At 41.9% G+C, this 20,981-nt stretch overlaps 1 protein-coding gene across 3 annotated transcripts in view; it reads left to right on the top strand.

The window, feature by feature from the left end:
* Positions 1-20,981, top strand: part of NSMAF (neutral sphingomyelinase activation associated factor) — a 63,855-nt gene that overhangs the window by 31,480 nt on the left and 11,394 nt on the right. For all 3 annotated transcript variants that reach the window (XR_003793477.1, XM_029222469.1, XM_029222470.1), the window contains exons 10-21: positions 8,397-8,526; positions 10,191-10,262; positions 11,964-12,072; positions 14,095-14,271; positions 15,310-15,389; positions 16,273-16,363; positions 16,462-16,525; positions 18,472-18,523; positions 18,626-18,746; positions 19,116-19,247; positions 19,977-20,019; positions 20,330-20,493. Coding sequence is in view for 2 of the 3 variants with exons in the window: in XM_029222469.1 (XP_029078302.1) it covers positions 8,397-8,526; positions 10,191-10,262; positions 11,964-12,072; positions 14,095-14,271; positions 15,310-15,389; positions 16,273-16,363; positions 16,462-16,525; positions 18,472-18,523; positions 18,626-18,746; positions 19,116-19,247; positions 19,977-20,019; positions 20,330-20,493 (1,235 nt within the window). In the remaining variant the exon portion in view is untranslated. The remainder of the gene's footprint in view (positions 1-8,396; positions 8,527-10,190; positions 10,263-11,963; positions 12,073-14,094; positions 14,272-15,309; positions 15,390-16,272; positions 16,364-16,461; positions 16,526-18,471; positions 18,524-18,625; positions 18,747-19,115; positions 19,248-19,976; positions 20,020-20,329; positions 20,494-20,981) is intronic.

The raw sequence follows: 20,981 nt of genomic DNA on the forward strand, positions 1-20,981 counted from the left end.
CTCAGCCTCCTGCCTCTTCTGCACCCGCCCAACTCTTCCTTACTCTTCTCATTTCAGCTGAGCTGGGGATTGTTCTAGAAAGTCTTCCCCGTCCCGTCAAGCTGTTAGGTACCTTCCTAAGGTGTCCTGCAGGGACCTAGAGACCACATTCTTACTGATCTAATGGAGTTTTGTTTCGGTTTTTGGTTTTGGGGTGTGTTGGGTTTTCTGTTTGTTTGTTTTTGGGTTTTTTTTGGCTTTTCTAAGTATCCAATATATTTTCTGCAAGTAAGTATACTTTTATATTAACCTGTTCTCTTATTTGTTTCTTGCCTTATTTTAAGTAGATTTCCTTCTATTAAGTAGATTTGGGCCATTTGTCTCTATCTCCATCTGCGGTATCACTGTGAATTACTGTAGCTTTAGGACAGCTCTTAATATCAGGCAGTGCAGGGTCCTGCACCCTCTTTCCCTTCTTAACTTATGTCTTCACTGTTCTTGGTCTTACACACTTCTGTATAAATTTAGAATCAGCTTGTCAAGTTTCATAAAGGAAAAGCCTGCTGGGATTTTGACTGTGATTGCAGTGAAACTTTCCATTTATTTAAGTCTTCTTTATAATTTTTCTTTATAAAGTTCTTTCTTCTCTTGTGCTAGATTTATTCCAGGTACTTCGTATTTTTGATGGTGTTGTAAATGATATCCTAAAATATTTCATTTTATTGTTGATACTTAGAATGTAGTAGATTTTTGTGTATTCGTTTTGTTTTCAGCAACCCTGCTAAACATTGTGATCCATTCCATTAACTTTATATATAGGTTCTCTAATGTTTACAAAATCTTATGTAGCGATTGTTTCAGTCTCTAGTCACTAGATATCATTTTTATTTTAGATATTTATTTTTAGATTTTTGTATTCGGAATCCTCAGGCCTAGGACAAAGTAGAAAGTATTGGTTGAATAGATTCATTTATGGATTATTATGTGCTAGGCTTTTGCTAGAAGCTTATGCGTATAAATGAGATTCGTTTGTAATATTCTGTTTTATTGCTGCCTTTGTGAGATTTGTGACCCTTACACTACATTTTCAAATGTTAAAGAATTTGCCGGAAAAGCCATCTGGCCAATAACGTGTTTTCTGTGTTTATGTTTGTTTACTTCTTTTTCTGTTTCACTTATATAGCATTAATTTTCATTTTTGTACTTGTAGGATATATTAGTTAAATGGATTGTTGGGAGGAAAGAATAGCTTCCATTTTAGGAAGGAAAAGGAGTAATAAGAATTAGTTTCTTTTGACCTACTTAGAATGCGTACTTTTTCTAAGTAGCAATTTAGACTTTAATCCTGGGCTTCCGCATGACATTAATTTTTAAAATGGTTCACTATGAAACTTTTGATTTATCCAGTCTCCAAAGTGTTAGGCTGAAGAATTTGGGGAAGACTTTTTTGCAGCGTGAAGTGAGATATTTCAGGATTGTATACTTCCTCCAAAAGAAAGAAGGTAAATTTTTGCTGAGATAAATTTTCATCATACTTCCAAGGAAATGCTTTTTTATTGAAACTATATTTATTTTCCCCTATTCATTCTGAAAAAGTTCAAGTCCTCACAAGTTGAAAGGTAATATAGTGAACACAGGTACTCTATGGGTCACCAAGCGTTAATTTGTCAACATTTTGCTGAATTTGCTTTGGTTCTTACATGCTCAGGCACATGCTCTTGCTTGCTCTGTGTGTGTGTGTGTGTGTGTGTACACATGTATAAATAATGCATATATGTCTGTATATATGTTGTATGTATGTATACATGTATAGCTGATGTGCATATGTATGTATGTTTGTGTGATACATATAAAATATATGCATACAACTTTTCCCTGAACCATTTGAAATGACACTGCAAGACTTCCTGACACGTCACCCATAACTACTTCAACATGTATCTCTCACAAGAAAGTTCTGTGACATTCCTCCATACTGTTGTAACACTCAAGTAGCAATATTCTGTATGCCGGGTAACTTATAGCTCCATATTCAGGTTTCCCCATTTGTACCCCAAAATGTCCTCTTTAAAATACTTTGGACTAATTTTAGATTTAAAGAAAAGATGTAAAGACAGTGAGTGCAAAGAGTTCTTTTCCCCTCATCCAGTTCCCCCATTATTATATGTTTAGTGGGTGTGGATGCTGTAATCCTAGATTTGTTGGCTGTAATCCTAGATTTTTTTGATGCTATTGAAATTTTATTTTCCAATTATTTGTTACTGGTATATAGAAGTAGTTTTTTGTTGTCGATTTTTGGTTTTTTGTTTTTTAGAAACAGTGACCTTGTATCCTGTGACTTTTCCAAATTCAGAATTTACTCATTAGTCCTAGCAGGTTTTTTTGTAGATTCCATAGAGTTTTCTATATCCATAATTATTTAATCTGTGAATAATGACAGTTTCACAGCAATACTTGTGGCTTTTATTTCTACTTCTTGCCTCATTGCACAGTTTGATTAATAGACGCAGTGGGAGCAGACATATTCTTGCCTTGTTCCTGATCTTACAGGAAAAGGGTTTAATGTTTCACCATTAAAGAATGATGCCAGGGCTTCCCTGGTGGCGCAGTGGTTGGGAGTCCGCCCGCCGATGCAGGGGACACGGGTTCGTGCCCCGGTCCGGGAGGATCCCACATGCCGCGGAGCGGCTGTGCCCGTGAGCCATGGCCGCTGAGCCTGCGCGTCCGGAGCCTGTGCTCCGCAACGGGAGAGGCCACAACAATGAGAGGCCCGCGTACTGCAAAAAAAAAAAAAAAAACAAAACACAAAAAACAAAAGAATGATTCCAGCTGTAGGTTTTTCATAGATGCCCTTTATCAGAGTGACGAAGTTTCTTTTTATTCCTGGTTTGCTGAGAGTATTTTCAAAAATAAGTTTAGAATTTTGTTAAGTACTTTTTGTGCATTTATTGAGATGATCTTTTTTTTGTTTAATTCTGTTAATATTGTGAATTATGTTGTTTTTTCAGTGTTAAAACAACCTTGTATTCATGGGATAAATCCAACTTGCTTACGATATATTGTTCTTTTTACGTATTGCTGGATTTGCTTTGCTAGTATTTTGTAAAGGATTTTTGCATCTCTGTTTATGGATGTTGCTCTGTAAATCTTAGTGTATTTGTGAGGTTTTCCCGTCAGGGTTATGCTAGCCACATAACATGAGGTTAGAAATCTCCCTTTATCTCCTGTTTCCCAAAAGAGTTTGTATAGGATTGTATTTCTTGCTTAAATTTTTAACCACATTTACTGGTGAAGCCATGTAGGCCTGAAGTGTTCTTACTTAGTCAATCTATTTGCTTGACACATAGTTAGGTTGTCTGTTTCTTCTTGTGTCTATTTTGTCAAGCTGCATTTTTCAAAACCTTTGTCCAGTTCATCCAAGTTGTCAGATGCGGGCATCAAGTTGTTAATGTCCTCTGAATGTCAGTAGGATCTGCAGTTATGGTCCCTCTTTCATTCCTTACGTTGATGCTTTATGTTTTTTCTTTACCAGTATTGCCAGAGGTTTGCCAATTTTATTAACCTTTTTAAAGATCCAACTTTTGACTTTATTGATTTTTCTCTATTTTTATATAAAAATCATTTTATATAAAATTGATTTCCTTCCTTCAGCTTACTTTGGGTTTAACTTGTTCTCTTTCCAGCTTCCTACAAAGTTTAGATCACTGATTTTAGACCTTCTTTTATAAGTAGGACTAGAACATAAATTTACCTCTAAGCACTGCTCAGCTGCATCCCTCAGATTTTAATATGTTTTTATTATCATTCATATGAAATATTTCATAATTTCCTTTGTCATTTCTTCTTTGACCCATTGGGTTTTTTCTTTGGGTTATTTGGAAGTATGTTGTTTATCTTCTCTGTATTTGGGGATCTTGTTACTGTTGTATTGTTATTGATTTCTAATCTAATACTCTCTTGGTTCAGAGAGTATATGGTTCAGTCTTTTTTTTTTTAATAAATTTATTTATTTTATTTATTTATCTTTGGCTGTGTTGGGTCCTCGTTGCTGCGCGCGGGCTTTCTCTAGTTGCGGCGAGCAGGGACTACTCTTCATTGTGGCACGCGGGCTTCTCATTGCGGTGGCTTCTCTTGTTGCGGAGCCCAGGCTCTAGGCACACGGGCTTCAGTAGTTGTGGCTCATGGGCTCTAGAGCGCAGGCTCAGTAGTTGTGACGCACGGGCTGAGTTGCTCCGCGGCATGTGGGATCCTCCCGGACCAGGGCTCGAACCCATGTCCCCTGCATTGGCAGGCGGATTCTTAACCACTGTGCCACCAGGGAAGCCCTGGTTCAGTCTTTTGATGTTTGTTGAGATGGGTTGTATGGCTCTGCGTAGTCTGTCCTGACACAGGTTTCCCAGGCCCGTGAAAGGAACGAGTGCTCTGAAGTTGTGGAGTATGGTGCTCTGTACACGTCATTTAGGGCCAGTTGGCTAATGGTTGTTCGGATCATCTATACTTTTTGTTGACTTGCTCTGTCACTTACTGAGAGGAGGGTGTTAAAATTACCAGTGATGATTGTGGAATTGTTTATTTTCCCCTCTATTTCTGTCAGTTTATGCCTCGTTTACTGGCAGGCTCTGTTATTAGGTTTACATACATTTATAAGACACCAGTTTTCTTACATGTTGTGATTGCATGCTGTATCTTTTTCTATCCTTTTTACTTTTAACTTGTCTGTGTCTTATTCCGTTTCTAAAAAACACTTTATATAGTTGAGTCTTTTTATACAGTCCGAAAGTCTCTGCTTGTTAATTGGATTGTTTAATTCATTTATAATTATGTAATTATGGATATAGTTGGTTTTTAAACCCACTCTCTTAGTATTTGTTTCCTAGCATTTCATTTGTTCTTTGTTTCTCTGATGCTCCTTTCTTGCCTTCTTTTGGGTAGATCTGGTGTTTTTAAGTATTCTACTTCTTAGCTGTAGTGCTTGGTGTCATTCTTAGTGGTCACTCTGGAGCTCACAATATGCACCTTGTACATAGCGTACCTTCAGGTAAGAGTATATCACACTCCTTTACAGTCGTTCAAGAGCCTTACAGCGGTGTGTTTCCACATAACCCCTCCTGCCCTTTGTGATCTGTGGTTTTATATTAAATTTCTATAAAACCCATGATATGGTGTTCTTACTTTAGGTTTTTTTTTTTTTTTTTTTTTTTTTTTTGCGGTACGCGGGCCTCTCACTGTTGTGGCCTCTCCCCCTGCGGAGCACAGGCTCCGGACGCGCAGGCTCAGCGGCCATGGCTCACGGGCCCAGCCGCTCCGCGGCATGTGGGATCTTCCCGGACCGGGGCACAGACCCGTGTCCCCTGCGTCGGCAGGCGGACTCTCAACCACTGCGCCACCAGGGAAGCCCCCTTTTAGGTTTTTAAAGAATTTCTTTTTACTTTTTTTTTTTTTTTTTTTTTACAGTAGGTTCTTGTTGGTTATCTGTTTTAAATATAGCAGTGTGTACATGTCAATCCCAAACTCCCAATCCCAAGAATTGAGATACATGCATTTATAGGTACATAAATTAAAATACTGAGAAATAATTCTTTTCTGTTTACTTGGAGATTTGAATACTTATGTTTCCTGATGCTTGTCTTTCCTTCCTGCAGAACCGGTGTTGCATCTGGTGTCATTTCTCTTAAGCCCAAAGAACTTCCTATAGCATTTCTTACGGTGCATATCTGGTCAGGATGGATTCTCCCAGCTTTGTCTGAAAATACCTCTATCTTACTCTCATTTTTGAAGGGTGTTTTTGTTGGAGATAAAATACTAGGTTCACAGGGTTTTCTTTCACTACTTGAAGGGTTTTCGTTCCGTTGTATGTTGCTGTCCATTGTTTCCTGTGAAAAGTCACATCATTTGTCCTGTTGTTACTGTGAATTAAGGTGTAGTCTCTCTGCGCCTGTCCTGCTGGGGGTTTCTGGGTAACAGAGCCTGTGAACTGGTGTCTTACATTAGACAGTTTTCACCACACTCCACTCAGTGTTTCTTCTGCCCCGTCTCCTGTCTCTTCTCCTGTGACTTGAGTTACACTCCTGTTAGTATGTTTTATAGTTTGGCTTAGATCTCAGACACTCTGTTCTGTGTTTTTTTTTAAATTATTATTATTCTCCTTTTGTCCTGTTTCAGTTAGGACTTTTTTATTGGCCTTGTTTTCAGCCACATTGGGCTTTTCCTCTGCCGTGCCAGTCTGTTAGGCTTGTTTAAGTCATTCTTCATTTCCTCTCGCCCAGATTTTCATTTCTAGCATTTCCTTTCAGTTCTTTTTCGTAGTTTCTACTTCTCGGATGAAGTTCTCCTTCCCTTCACATCTGTTTTCCATCTTTTCTTCTGGATCTTTTAGCACATTTACTACAGTTATCTTAACGACTCCCTCTGATGGATCCGACGTCCAGGTCCTCTTCCGTGGAATCTTCTCTTTCATGAGTGCGGGTCATATTTACTCACTTCTTTGTGTTTCTTGTAAATTTTTTGTGTGCTGGGAAGTTTGTTTTAAAGGAACTGTAGAGACTGACCTGAGGAATATTTGCCTCTGGAGGTGGTCATGCCCACCCGCATCCTGCCCGCTGCTTGCCCTGGGGGCTCCGTCAGTGTAATGAGTGGAGCTGGGTTAAATCCAGGTCCCCATGCCCAGTTGCACAGCGGGAGTGCGCAGAGCTGTCCTCAGCGGGGCTTGGGGTCGGTGCCCTTGAAGGATTTGCAGACATCCTTGTGCTTCCCAGCTGAGCCTCCAGCTCTCCGCCCACGGAGCATCTGTGCCCTCCAGGCCTGACTCCTGCTGTCTGGCGTCTCCCTCATCCTGCAGCCCTCACCCCCTGTGGAAGATTGCCCCTCCTGCTGCCACTCAACTGCTGGTCCCTTCATTTAGGTTTCTCTGCACCTGAGCTTTCTGATGGGTTTCTAAACATAGCAAGGATTGTGTAGCTCATCTGGCAGGTTTTGTGGTTGGGATGAGAGCTGTGAGGTCTCCTTCACGTCCAAACTGGAAGAGGAAGCCTGCTCCTGTGTGATTTTGTGCTTGTTTTTTTTTAATACATTTATTTATTTTATTTATTTATTTTTGGCTGCGTTGGATCTTCGCTGCTGCACACGGGCTTTCTCTAGTTGCGGCAAGCGGGGGCTACTCTTTGTTTTGGTGGTGGGCTTCTCACTGCAGTGGCTTCTCCTGTTGCGGAGCATGGGCTCTAGGCGCATGGGCTTCAGTAGTTGTGGCTCGCGGGCTCTAGGGCGCAGGTTCAGTAGTTGTGACGCATAGGCTTAGTTGCTCCACGGCATGTGGGATCTTCCCGGACCAGGGCTCGAACCCGTGTCCCCTGCATTGGCAGGTGGATTCTTAACCACTGCGCCACTAGGGAAGCCCTGCTTTTGTTCTACTACTTACAGAGGAGACTTTTTGTTTTTTGTTTGTTTGTTTTTTTTTTTTTGACTGCGTTGGGTCTTCCTTGCTGTGCGCGGGCTTTCTCTAGTTGCTGCAAGTGGGGGCTACTCTTTGTTGTGGTGCATGGGCTTCTCATTGTGGTGGCTTCTCTTGTTGTGGAGCATGAGCTCTAGGCACGTGGGCTTCAGTAGTTGTGGCTTGCGGGCTCTAGAGTGCAGGCTCAGTAGCTGTGGCGCATGGGCTTAGTTGCTCTGCGGCATATGGGATCTTCCTGGACCAGGGATCGAACCTGTGTTCCCTGCGTTGGCAGGTGGTTTCCCAACCACTGCACCACCAGGGAAGTCCCAGAGGAGACTTATTTTTAGCTCAGTTATTTAACTAAGTAATTGCCTAAACTCTTGATGATTTGGTTGTTTCCCTTCTATTTTTTTTTTAAATTAGTAAAGCAGAACGAAAATGGACTTTTTTGATGAGTTAACATAATTTAGGAGGGAGTGGTGATCACCTTTGACTGGTTTTACTGCAGTAGATCCCCAAAAGACTCTACGTTGGAACTGACATGCACGTAAACTCATAGCCTTATAGAATGGGGTGTGCAGTAAGTGCTACCCATGCCAAAACAGTTTCTATGACAATAAAGTAGGTCTTAATGACACAAAAATAGAAAATTATGTTCATGTAAGAACAGTTTCAAGGCCGACTTATTTGGAGAGGAGTGAAGAGTACCAGTAACAGGGTTATTTGGTATTTTTTACTTGTCTGTCTTCTCTTCTTGGATACGTAACCTCTTCTGCTTTTAAAGAACTCAAGTGTTCGTTATACCATTGGAAAGAAAGTCAGTTTTATTTAGGTGACTGATTTACATCACCAGTTTCCTTGTATCAAATGCGGTGTTTAGACACCTGTTCTGCAGAGTCACTTTGTAGCTCCCTCAGATAAAGTTAAATCTAGAAAGTAGATCGATTTCTGATTTTTCTTGCTTTTGCTGGAAAAAACATATTCTCAGATTCCAAAGTGTTTCTGAAAAGCTGCACATGGAATGCAAAGCAGAAATGGTGACACCTCTGGTGACGAATCCTGGCCACGTGTGCATCACTGACACCAACCTGTATTTCCAGCCTCTCAATGGGTACCCGGTAAGTAGTCTGTAGGCCAGCGGAGGGCTCCTCTGGTGTTCCCGTTTGCGTCTTCAAGCTCTCTTTCCTGTGAACTTGACTTGACAGTTAGAGTGTTCTCACATTTTGGGGAGGGTCAGAGTTACCCCCGTCCCCATCCAGCATCTGGTACTTAACGGCTCCCCGTGGAATCCTGATGCACCCTCACCCGTGTTTCAGCTCTTGTGACTTACTTTCTGTTACTTCGGAGGGAAAAGAAACCCTGCCCCTTCTGATTTTAGTAAAGGGTCATTAGAGGTTTATACCTTTCTACTGGGAAGCACTTCTGCAAGAGAGCAGTGAAATACACTAAGGTTGATTAGAGACGGATGCTGTCTGTGTACTTGCTGATATGTACACGCCTAAGTTGTATTTCTCCTTCTCCCTTAACTACAAACCAAATCAGTAGATCTGCATCTGTCCCAGAGGCAGTGGCCTCTCCAGCCAGTGCAGAGCTGCATGTGGCACTGCTGTCACTGGGCAGCTGCAGTTCTGCTGCTGTGATGCTGGAAACATCTTCTCTTGCACGATGATTTTAGGCTCACGAGGCCACACAGTAAAGATGAATTCAGATTTCTGCACTAAAACTCGTAAAGATTGGCAGCTTTATCTAGATACGGACCCTTTTCAGAGTGGTTCATTGAAACAACAGAAACGCTAATACTCTGCGAGTGCAGTTGGACCGTTTGGCAGGTAGCTTCAAGAACAGGAGTGTTTTCTGCCATGGAAGAAATTCTCCAGGCTGGTCGGTCATTACACGTCACTGAAACGTGAACACTTTCCAAAGTGAAAGGTGATGCTATAACAATTCTGTCCACCAGGTGGTAGGGCACACTCGCCGGGCCCTCCAGTGGACACAGTACACGTTGCTGACGGCATTCTTTGTGGCGTCATCAATTGGCTGGACCAACGCTGTTGCTGTGGCCTCGGTCAATACTTGAGCAACAATATCTGAGTATAAGCCACAGCTTCAGGGTCCCAGGTCTGGGCTGGGGGCCGTGGCCAGTCTTCAGGCAGCTTCCACGGCTACACACCCTGCGTCTGCAGGCTCTCCCTCCCTCTTACTTGGAGGGAGGAGGGTGGACCTGTCGCCTTTTAGCCAATCTCAGTACCTTTTGCGACCTTGTTCCTCTCTCACTAGCATTTTAAGGCTCCAGAGAAGCGAGACAATTTTCCTCCTTATAAAGTTTAGAGGCCCTGCTTTATACTATATCTGTTTATGAGCCTTATTACACTGTAGTTTAAGGAGCTAAAAGACAGGATCCTAAAAAAAAAAAAAGCTGTATGTCAGTTCTGAGCAAACCGTAGGTCTATAAAAATAGGAGAATTCCTGAGAGGAGGTCTACACTAATCCTCTAATATTTCTTACCACTCAGCAACCCTGCAGAAACCTGAAAGCTAGATGTCTGCATTATCATCCTGGGGGGTACCGGCGGGGGTGGGGGGTGGGTAGGGGCACTGGTCTACGTTCACAAAGCTAGTGAAAAGGGCAGACCGGCGTGTAAAGTGAGGCACGCCCTGTTCTCAGAGCTCACTTTCCAGGTGTTCAGGTGTGACCCGTCAGGAAGTTAAGGTGGGGCAGCTGAAGGGCAGCTTCTAATTGTGTCAGAATCTTGACATTTGAGATTGTCTTTCTACTTTTAAAGAAACCCATGGTCCAGATAACACTCCACGACGTCCGCCGCATTTACAAGAGGAGACATGGTCTCATGCCTCTGGTGAGTTCGAGAGGAACATCCCCTCTAGAGGATGACTGTCTTCAGTTTGGCCAGTGGTTTACTGGCCTGCACCCACCTCGGGCTCGTCTGAAAGACGCGGGTGTTTGTGTTGCAAGCAGAGGGGCCGTGAGGCCCGCAGCCCCTTCTTTTGGCTGCGCTGGAAGTCTATCAAGGAGCGACTCTTTCTGTGGGGGGAGGGCTGTTGGGAAAAAGGCTTTGGCTCCAAGAGCAGGGGGGCTCAAGTGCCCTTGAGTTTCTCCCTGCCGAGTTCTCAGGGTCCTCCTGGGCTTGTGTGGGGATGTGGGGATAATGGACGCAGAACCGGTCCAGTTACAGCAGCGAGGTGTCCAAGCAAAGTTTGGAAGCTGTGACAGCAGCTCTCAGTGGAACTGTAGTATCCTCACGGTTAACTTGTATTAATTCAGCCTTCAGGCTTGCTGAGAGGGAGAAATGGATAAAATAACCATTTCAGTCACCTAGGCGGCCCTCCCCGCCATTTTCCTGAATAAACCCACGTCCACACTTCTGTGAGTCTCACACGCTTATTGTAGAAACCAGTCGCCACGGAAGGTGTGACTCCAAGGGGTTTTAGCTTGACATCGATATAAATATATTTGTTCTCCTTCAGAGACTAACCAGTAAGTTGGTGGCATTACAGGAGCATTGTGGTTATTTAAGCATCTCATCTTGGTGTTTTGTATTTATGAAATTTAACCGTTTTCCTGCCTATTTTACTTAAAAGGCAATTCTCCATTTCCAGTGCCAACAGAGGATTAGGGAAACAGATTCTATGAAAAATCTCCTCCTCCTTTGGGTATAGAGATGCAGTCAGAAAAAGAAGAAATTGGCATTGATTAAGTACCTTCTGCCTACTGGGCAATCTATGTACAGTATTCGTTTATCAGCGCCATCCCTGTGAGGTAGATGATACCCTACTTTACAAAGGAATCGAGACTCCAGGAGTTCACTCCCTCGGTTCCCTCACTAGTAGCGCTGGAAGCCTGTATCTGAACCTAGGACAGCGCTGCGCTTTCATCCTTTCTCTGTCTATTCCTGTCCCGTCTCGGCTTCACCCTCACAACATTCACGCAGCTCATAGTTTTCTTAAAATAATTGCATCCTACTAATTAAATGAGTTATTCGATTATCAGTTTAAGTTGACATAATTATGACTTAATTTGTAAAAGAAAGCTAAACCTTTGTCTCTGAAGAAGATAGGTGGAGACATGGATTAGTCAATTTTGAATTTCAACATCATAAACTCACAGATGCTGTCATCATAAAGATCCTCAAGGTCAAAAGGGATTTTGTAAAGTTTAGCTGAGACACATGTCTTGTCCTTATAAATCAAATTTATTGCTGGGGAATATGCATACAAGACCTACAAATAAAAAATGCAGGGGCTTCCCTGGTGGCGCAGTGGTTGAGAGTCCGCCTGCCGATGCAGGGGACATGGGTTCGTGCGCCGGTCTGGGAAGATCCCACATGCCACGGAGCGGCTGGGCCCGTGAGCCATGGCCGCTGAGCCTGCGCGTCCGGAGCCTGTGCTCCGCAACGGGAGAGGCCGCAACAGTGAGAGGCCCGCAAACCCAAAAAAAAAAAAAAAAAAAAAAAAGCAAGTGTTTAGTTGAAAGGCTTTTGTACTTGCGTCACTCACATTGAGATACCGTTTGTTTAATTCTTCTCTTTCTGGACTTGTAGGGCTTGGAAGTGTTTTGCACAGAAGATGATCTGTGTTCCGACGTCTACCTGAAGTTCTATGAACGTCAAGACCGAGATGACCTCTACTTTTACATTGCTACATACCTAGGTTTGGTGCTCACTCTTCATTGTATCTGTTCATGTGAAGGTGGTTCAACTCCCGAGTAACTGGGATGGGAAGTGAGAGGAGAGCAATTCTGTATCTGGAATCACCTCTCTGTGGTTCTACTTACTTCTTCTCCTCAGTAACTATAGTTAGCAGAATGGCATACTGAAAATTAAGGGAAATATAAATGAAATTTGGTAATAGTTCAATCCTGTGTTTTAAAAACTTTTGGTAAATATATTTAAATGTTTTTTTGTATCTTAACAACCCCCAAGTTGAATGGATTTTATAAGAATCCACCTAATTATTTTTATGTCCAGTCCTGTCTTATGTTAGTTTATGAAAACCAGGACTCAGTTTCTTCATGTGAGACAGTGAGTTACCCAGTCATGTGTCTGTGATCATTAATTGTGGTCTTAATCTCAAAGCCGGAAAACGGTACAAAAGGGACACAGGAACCTTCTATGCTCAGTATGGAACCGTGGGACTCAGTTTGCTTACAACTAATATTTCCTCAATCTTCCATGGGAAATGTGAATTTTCCCACTTTTATCAGAGAGAACACCTGTATTTTTCTTTTCAAGCATAAACATAGTAAGTTGTATGGTTGAATTAAATTATTCTTGTTTTCAAAATTGCCAGATGACTAGAATGGAATTTTAAAGAATCAGTGTTGGGATTTTATTAATACCATCTTAGTTTGCTGTTCTTGTGTGCAGTGAAATCATTTATGAGATGCGCAGTGACTTACTCCCTTAGAAAAGAAGTTTTCTCTCAAGGAGGAATAGTTTATTTTCGATAAAGAACATATTTTACAGTAGGTTTGAGTTCATTTTTTTTTTCTTCTCACACTAAGCTGTTCAGTTTAACTTAGTGCTTAAGTTTAGCTTTGGTGTAAGTTTACTGTTATCTCCTGCCTCCTGATTTAATTTTTTTGCATTTAATTTTTCTAACTATAACAAGATGACAACAAAAAACTCAACTTTCATGGTGAGTCCTAAAATCTCAAGTCAAAAAACTTGCCATGGCCTAAAAGGTCTGCTTCTGTGAAGCGTCTGTTCTCTCTGAGTTCATTCCTGAGATTGTTCAGACTTTCTCTGAGACGTTCTGAGAGTGGGAAATCAGAGGATAAGTGTTTTGAGTTTTTAAGCCCTTTCCTGGTAGCTGATTAGAGGAGAAACTTGGCAAAGTATATAAGAATAAATATTGAATCAGCAAATGAGTTAGATAAGTTTGATGCAGCCAGTACAAAGCTGAAAGCAGAATTTTCTAAACAAGATAGAACAGTTGACTCATTTTACGGGTAAGTTATCACTGGTGCCACACCATCTGTGGTTCCATCTTTCCTGAGGTTATTTCTGGGGGCTCTTTCTGGTCCTTCTAGTTTGAGAATTCTGACAGATACTTGTTTACTCCTTCAGCAGTTTCTATGCTTTTCCTGATTCCTCACTTGCATAAATAATACGTAGTCAGTGACAAATTAGCCGTAGTGTACCCCGCTTCCAGATCTGAAAGAAAACTAAAAGATTGTTTCGTTTTACTTTCATAAGAAATGGAGGAAATGAGCTTTTACAGATGGTCATGGCTTCTTAAAGGCATTAAAACTCAAGCACGTTTGGAAGGATTCTTTATTAGCACATATTGTAGACTATATATAAATATTGCAAATGTTACATATATTACCATGTCATATTTATGTATTTGCTCCATACTTTCATATTTGTTTTCTATCATATATTTCATAGATGTGATATGTTTTATATCATATATTTAGTAGATATGTTTTATATCATACATTTAATAATTTCCCTCCTGGATCTTGGAGATGCTTGTTCATACTTGACAAACAACTCTTCGGTAAAAGCAAACTGTAGCCTACTTTTCTTGTTTTAAAATGTACTTTTCAAAAATGGGTTGAAGGGTCTACACTGAAAAGCCTCTGTAGCGCCTTCACATGCTGAGTGACCGCTGCCCGCACACGTGGAGCTCAGTGTGACCCGGGCCTGCCCTCACCTGTCCCCCCAGAGCACCACGTGGCGGAGCGCACGGCCGAGGGCTACACACTGCAGTGGCAGCGCGGGCTTCTGTCCAACTACCAGTACCTGCTGCACCTCAACACGCTGGCCGACCGCAGCTGCAACGACCTCTCCCAGTACCCCGTGTTCCCCTGGGTCGTCGGCGACTACAGCAGCTCCGAGCTGGGTGCGTGCCACAGAGCCGGGCTTTTAGAGCAAAGAACACATTCCCTCTTAGAACCACGTTGTGATTCGTGAACAGAGTAGAACCCGTTTGATTTTATTACTGACGATGGCCAGTCTCCATGCCACGATACTGGATGGGTGTCATGGGAATTACGTGTGTTCTATATGTTTTCTCTACTGTGTCTGAATTTTTTTTAATTCTAAAAGTACTCACATACTTCTTGAAAGCCACACCCAGAAGACACGCATGGGCTCTTCAGCCAGTGTTACCACTGCTACCAATAAGTACTATGTTTTCAAATACTTAAGTTTTCACTTTGAAAATTGCGCCTCAGGTTACCATATTATTTTTCAATTCACATGAAAACATGTGATTACCAAACGTGTAATAGCTGTTCATTAAAGAACACTTAGAAAGTACTGAAACACTCAGAGAAGGAAATAAGTCTCATCAGTAATTACAGTACCGAGAGAGAACCATTTTAACTTTGTGGTATATATACTTCTTTCTCTCTCTCAAATTATTTTACCAAAAATGTGATTGAACTGTAATTTTATTTTGTAATGTCTTAAAATTAGATATTATGAACACTGAATTACTTTTGACAGTTCACTGATTGCACCCTTGTAGTTGAAAGAGGTAACAGATTTTTCTAGGAATATAATTTATTTATCTGATAATATTCAGGTCCCCAGTTCTCAAATTATGCTGTTATCACAGAATAATAATATTCACTATAATTCAAACTTAAAAAGTAAATTTTGGTAGAATAATGGCTTTTGAAATTTATTTTTCGTTGTTGTTTTACTTGGAATATAGTTTTTTTTGTCAGTAGGTCTTCAAATTCTAACCTTTACAGCTATATTAATAGTCATCAGATATTAATTCTAATGGATCTGTCTCAATTTTTAAAAAGCTATTTATTATTTGGAAATAAACGTGTGCATGTGAATTCATTCAGGGAGATAATGTTATTAAGGGTAAGCTTGTTTGCTTTATTTGTTGTAAGTAATTTTTAAAAATTGATTTCTTTTATAGATCTGTCAAATCCAGGAACCTTCCGGGATCTCAGTAAGCCAGTAGGGGCCCTCAACAAGGAACGTCTGGAGAGGCTGCTGGTATGTGGACTCAGGGATTCCTGGTGTCTAAGCAACCCGGGAGCCTTGGCATATGTTTTGTTTGATTGTTTTTGTTGGTTTTTTTAGATTTACTCTGTGGCCACACCACACAGCACGTGGGATCTTAGTTCCCTGACCAGGGATTGAACCCCCTTCCCCTGTGTTTTTATAGTACCTGAAACTCGTTTCTTCAAGACTTAGGGGAAGTATATCTGGAGAGACGGAAGTTTCTGAGCGTATTCTCTCTCCCTCTGCCCGCTGCCTTCCTTCCCCTGTGAATTTAGCGGCTCACCATCTGCATTTCTGCTTACAATTCAGGAGGTAGGAAGCTGAGCCGATCACAGGTTTACCCATTTATTTTCACGAAGGTGTTCTCTGGTGAACTGCACAAGTGATGCATAAAATTTCTTCTTTTCAGTCCTGCTCCGGCAGACATTGTTACCATGAGGCCAAGAACACCAAGATACTTGTTGCAAGAATGCTGTGTTTACTCAGATTTTCCCCCCTTTTTTTTTTTTTAATTTTTATTTATTTATTTGCGGTACGCGGGCCTCTCACCGTTGTGGCCTCTCCCGTTGTGGAGCACAGGCTCCGGACGCGCAGGCTCAGCGGCCATGGCTCACGGGCCCAGCCGCTCCGCAGCATGTGGGATCTTCCCGGACCGGGGCACGAACCCGTGTCCCCTGCATCGGCAGGCGGACTCTCAACCACTGCGCCACCAGGGAAGCCCCCCCCTCTTTTTTATCTTCTCCTTTTCCTCTTTAGGAGAGAAATTAGGGGCTAGAATGTGTCCAGGCCACGATTTCCTTAGGCTTTTACTACTGGAGTTGGTTATTGTCTTCACAGCCAGTGCTCAGCAGGACTTTTTCTCCCTGTGTTGTAGACACGCTACCAGGAGATGCCGGAGCCCAAGTTCATGTACGGCAGCCACTACTCCTCCCCGGGCTACGTGCTGTTTTATCTGGTCAGGATTGGTAAGACTCCTCGCCGTCTCTCCCAGGGACATGTTATTTCACGTGGACTCTTCAGTGGTTTTGTGATCTTGCTTAACTCTGACTTTTTTCCCCTCTAGCACCAGAGTATATGCTGTGTCTGCAGAACGGAAGATTCGACAACGCAGACAGAATGTTCAACAGGTTCGGCATAAATGCCTCACTTAGCACTTTTTAAACTTTCTCGTTATGCATATGCAATACGTTCTTTTCAAAAAACCAGATTTAAACAAAAATGGAAGGAAATGAAAAACACCACTACAGTAATTGTTGTATGTATTCCTCTCGGGCTTTGTGTAGTCGTGTGTGTGTGTAAATGTGAGAACATATTTTATTTTTTAACATCTTTTTTCTTTTTGATATTTGTTCAATTGTGTAAGTATTATATATATATTTTTAACATCTTTATTGGAGTATAATTGCTTTACAATGGTGTGTTAGTTTCTGCTGTATAACAAAGTGTATCAGCTATACGTATACATATATCACCATATCCCCTCCCTCTTGCATCTCCCTCCCACCCTCCCTATCCCACCCCTCTAGGTGGTCACACAGCACCGAGCTGATCTCCCTGTGCTATGCGGCTGCTTCCCACTAGCTATCTATTTTACATTTGGTAGTGTATATATGTCCATGCCACTCTCTCACTTCGTCCCAGCTTACCCTTCTCCCTCCCCGTGTCCTCAAGTCCATTCTCTACATCTGCGTCTTTATTCCTGTCCTGCCCCTAGGTTCTTCATAACCATTTCTTTTTTTTTAGATTCCATATATATGTGTTAGCATACGGTATTTGTTTTTCTCTTTCTGACTTACTTCACTCTGTATGACAGACTCTAGGTCCATCTACCTCACTACAAATAACTCAGTTTTGTTCCCTTTTATGGCTGAGTAATATTCCATTGTATATATGTGCCACATCTTCTTTATCCATTCATCCAATGATGGACACTTTGGTTGCTTCCATGTCCTTGTAAATAGAGCTGCAGTGAACATTTTGGTACATGACTCTTTTTGAATTATGGTTTTCTCAGGGTATATGCCCAGTAGTGGGATTGCTGGGTCATATGGGAGTTCTATTTGTAGTTTTTTAAGGAACCTCCATACTGTTCTCCATAGTGGCTGTATCAATTTACATTCCCACCAACAGTGCAAGAGGGTTCCCTTTTCTCCACACCCTCTCCAGCATTTATTGTCTATAGATTTTTTGATGATGGCCATTCTGACTGGTGTGAGGTGATACCTCTTTGTAGTTTTGATTTGCATTTCTCTAATGATTAGTGATGGAGAACATATTTTAAATACAGTATTGTTGTCCTGCCTTTTGTATTTTATAGCCTTTTGTTAGATCTTGAAGTTTTCCCCGTATTATTGGATGTTCTTCAAAACGGTGATTTTTTTTTAAATTAATGTATCACATCCTAACATATGCCATAATTTAACTATTTTAACTGTTTCTCTATGGTTGGACACCTAGGCTGTTTCCAACATTTCATTATTCTAAATCATCTTGCTATGAATTGAATACAATCCCTGTCAGTGTCTAAATAATTATTTTTATTATAAAGGTAATCTTTTCTTAGCCCCAAAAATCAGAATATGAAGAAGAAAATAAATTTCAGGTGGCACCTGACCACACTGAGATAACACTCATTGTTCATCTTTTGGTCTGTGTCTTTCCAGTCTTTTTCTAAGCTCTGCACATGTCTGTTTATAATCCCTTTTTGAAATGAGCCCTTAAAATAACTGCTGATTTTTCATGTTTAAGCACCTGCCCCGAGTGGCCCTTCGATGAGGCCATGTATGGGGGAGGTCCCTGGCCTGGACTTGGGGACACCCCCCCAGGTCCATATCCCGACTCCTTGCTCACTCCCTATGTGGGCCCAGAGTTTTCTCTTCTGTGAATCCCCAGTATCCACATGAGCTCCTCTGATGGGGTAGCTCATGTGAATATTGGGGATTATGGATGAATGAGCGAGATGATGTCATTTAGGTAAAGTGTAGAATAGCACCCAGGCGCCTAGAAAGTGCTGCTGTTGCTGTTTCCATTCCCTAGATTTAAAATCAGTTGAATTTTTTTTTTTCATATTTAGTATTGCAGAAACTTGGAAAAACTGTTTGGATGGTGCAACTGATTTTAAAGAGGTAAGCAGTTACCAAGCCAATGATTCACTGGGCTTGTGGTTTGTAACTGCTTTAAAAAATGTTTGTTACTGTTCTTTTTTTTTCTTCCCCTGAAACTTTCAGCTGATTCCGGAATTCTATGGTGATGATGTCAGCTTTTTAGTCAATAGTCTGAAGCTGGATTTGGGAAAGAGACAAGGAGGGCAGATGGTTGATGACGTAGAACTCCCCCCTTGGGCACGGAGTGAGTACCACCTTGGAAGTATTGAATTATAGAAATTCTCTACTTAGTCGTGCAATTTCAGTATTATTATTTAGTTGCTTAGATTTTTCAAATAACAGTATAATCCTCTACCTAAATGAGATGGTAAAGTCTTATTCCAAATTGTAAGTATTCTATGAGTCTGTGATGTAAAACCATTATTATGCATTCGAGAGAGCTAAGTGTTGTAAAAATGGTTTTTGCCTCTCCGCCCAACCCCCAAAATTTATATTTTATATGATTGGGGGGAGACTCATTAAGAAATATGTCCCTCGTGCCTGTCCCAGAAGCTCTGTCTGCATATGGATAGATGAAAGGAATGGGGTGTTTTGATCGAGTCTAACCTACTAGGTCCCGAGGACTTTCTCCAGAAGAGCAGAGACGCACTGGAAAGCGATTACGTGTCAGAGCACCTTCACGAGTGGATCGATCTCGTGTTTGGCTACAAGCAGAAGGGGAGGGATGCTGTTGGAGCCCACAATGGTGTGTAACAGTCACTGAAACTCCGTTTAGCGTTGGATGGAAACAAAAGCAACCCCCAAACTGAGCTCAGAGCAGCTTATTTCCTTAGCAGAAGCATCTTGTCTCAGCGGACGGTGCCTCCTGGCTCAGCGACCCCAGACTAGATACTGAATAAAAGGCGGGAGAGAAAGTGCTTTTGTCTAAAAATACCCGCTTCGCCATGGTCCCAAGAGGTCTTGTGCTAGAGTCTTCTAATTTCAGCATGTGCTCTCCATCCCATTCCATCACTTTTACTGAAGCTCCATCAGAGTAGGATGGGACGGTGGCCTTGCTTCCCACGAAGGCCCCAGAGTGTCTTTGGGACTGAGCGGAGGGAAGCCCGCAGTCGCCCTCTCCTCTTCGGGGCCGGTTCTTCCTCCGCCGGGCTTCTCAGCGTTGGCGATGGGGATGGGTGTGGACCTGACCCCTCACATGCCACACAGGGTGCTTTGCGCTCTCCTGGGGAGAGGCGTGCTGACCGAGAAGCACACTGAGGTAGCAGACCATCCCACGGCCAGTTGGATCGCTGCTCAGAAAAGATAATAGTTCAGCTTGATATTTACCCAAGCTGGACATTATCAGGCTGTTTCGCAAAGTGAAAATCAGTTTCTTTGAATAATAGTTTAAAGTTGTTAAAATAAACAGAGTGTATATTAAAACAGAACAGTACATGTTTCAATAGTGTTTTGCATTTCTTTTTTTTTTTTTCAGTGTTTCATCCCCTGACCTATGAAGGAGGTGTCGACTTGAACAGGTATTTATATGTCAGTAAGGAGTTTCGACTTGAGTACAAATGACCTCTTTGTGTAAATGATTCGTGCAGTTATTTGATGATATTAAGGTATGGAAATGTTACAGTGAATTACGGCTTGCTTTCACCACTGTGTAAATTACCGAGCCTCAGAAATTAAAGATGTGTGATACGGTCTAGACAGTCCCGGCATGTAGCCTCTATTACTGTTTGAGGGTTAATCTCTCTCCTGTTGAATGCACAAATTTCAAGTGATACAGGTCAAGGAGCTTGCACCTAGAGGTCACCACATGGTTTGTGTTCTGTCCTAAAGCATTGAGGACCCTGATGAGAAGGTAGCCATGCTCACCCAGATCTTGGAGTTTGGGCAGACACCAAAGCAGCTCTTTGTGACACCGCATCCTCGAAGGATCACCCCAAAGTTTAAAAGCTTGTCCCAGCCCTCCAGTTATAATGCTTCCACGGCAGATACTCCAGGTAAATTTTGAAAAGAGAATAAACAATGTGAGCACCTTCTGTTTCTCTTTTCTGACCAAGACGTTTCTGAGGATTCTGGAGAGAAGACCAATCATGAACCCTGGGCAGCTTAGAGATGATTCTGTTTTACTGTCTCACTGCATTTCTCCTGCAAACAACCAAATCTTTTCTGTTATTTGTTGTTTTGTTGTTATGCTGTTGTTTTGTTTGTTTTAACTTTTGACCTTAAAGGAAATCAAATCACTTTTACTTTCTGGTAATTTAAAGAGACTTGGCAGTATTTTTCATTGTTGCTGTTATGTTCTTTCTTTTCTGAGGTTTGCCCAGCTGGTGTTTGATTCTTAGCCATTCTTGTGTTCTTGATGATCCGCCCTGGCCGTGACTGCTGTAGCAGTCCCCGTTGCCCTGCTCATTCCTGCTCTTTCCCAGGAACGACTTCCAGCGTCCTGACTCTCCTCTTCTACCCCGACAAGCAGATCTTGAATTCG

This window comes from Monodon monoceros, unplaced genomic scaffold (assembly GCF_005190385.1).
Source record: "Monodon monoceros isolate NGI ecotype Baffin Bay Population unplaced genomic scaffold, NGI_Narwhal_1 Super_Scaffold_14, whole genome shotgun sequence".
NCBI lineage: Eukaryota > Metazoa > Chordata > Mammalia > Artiodactyla > Monodontidae > Monodon > Monodon monoceros.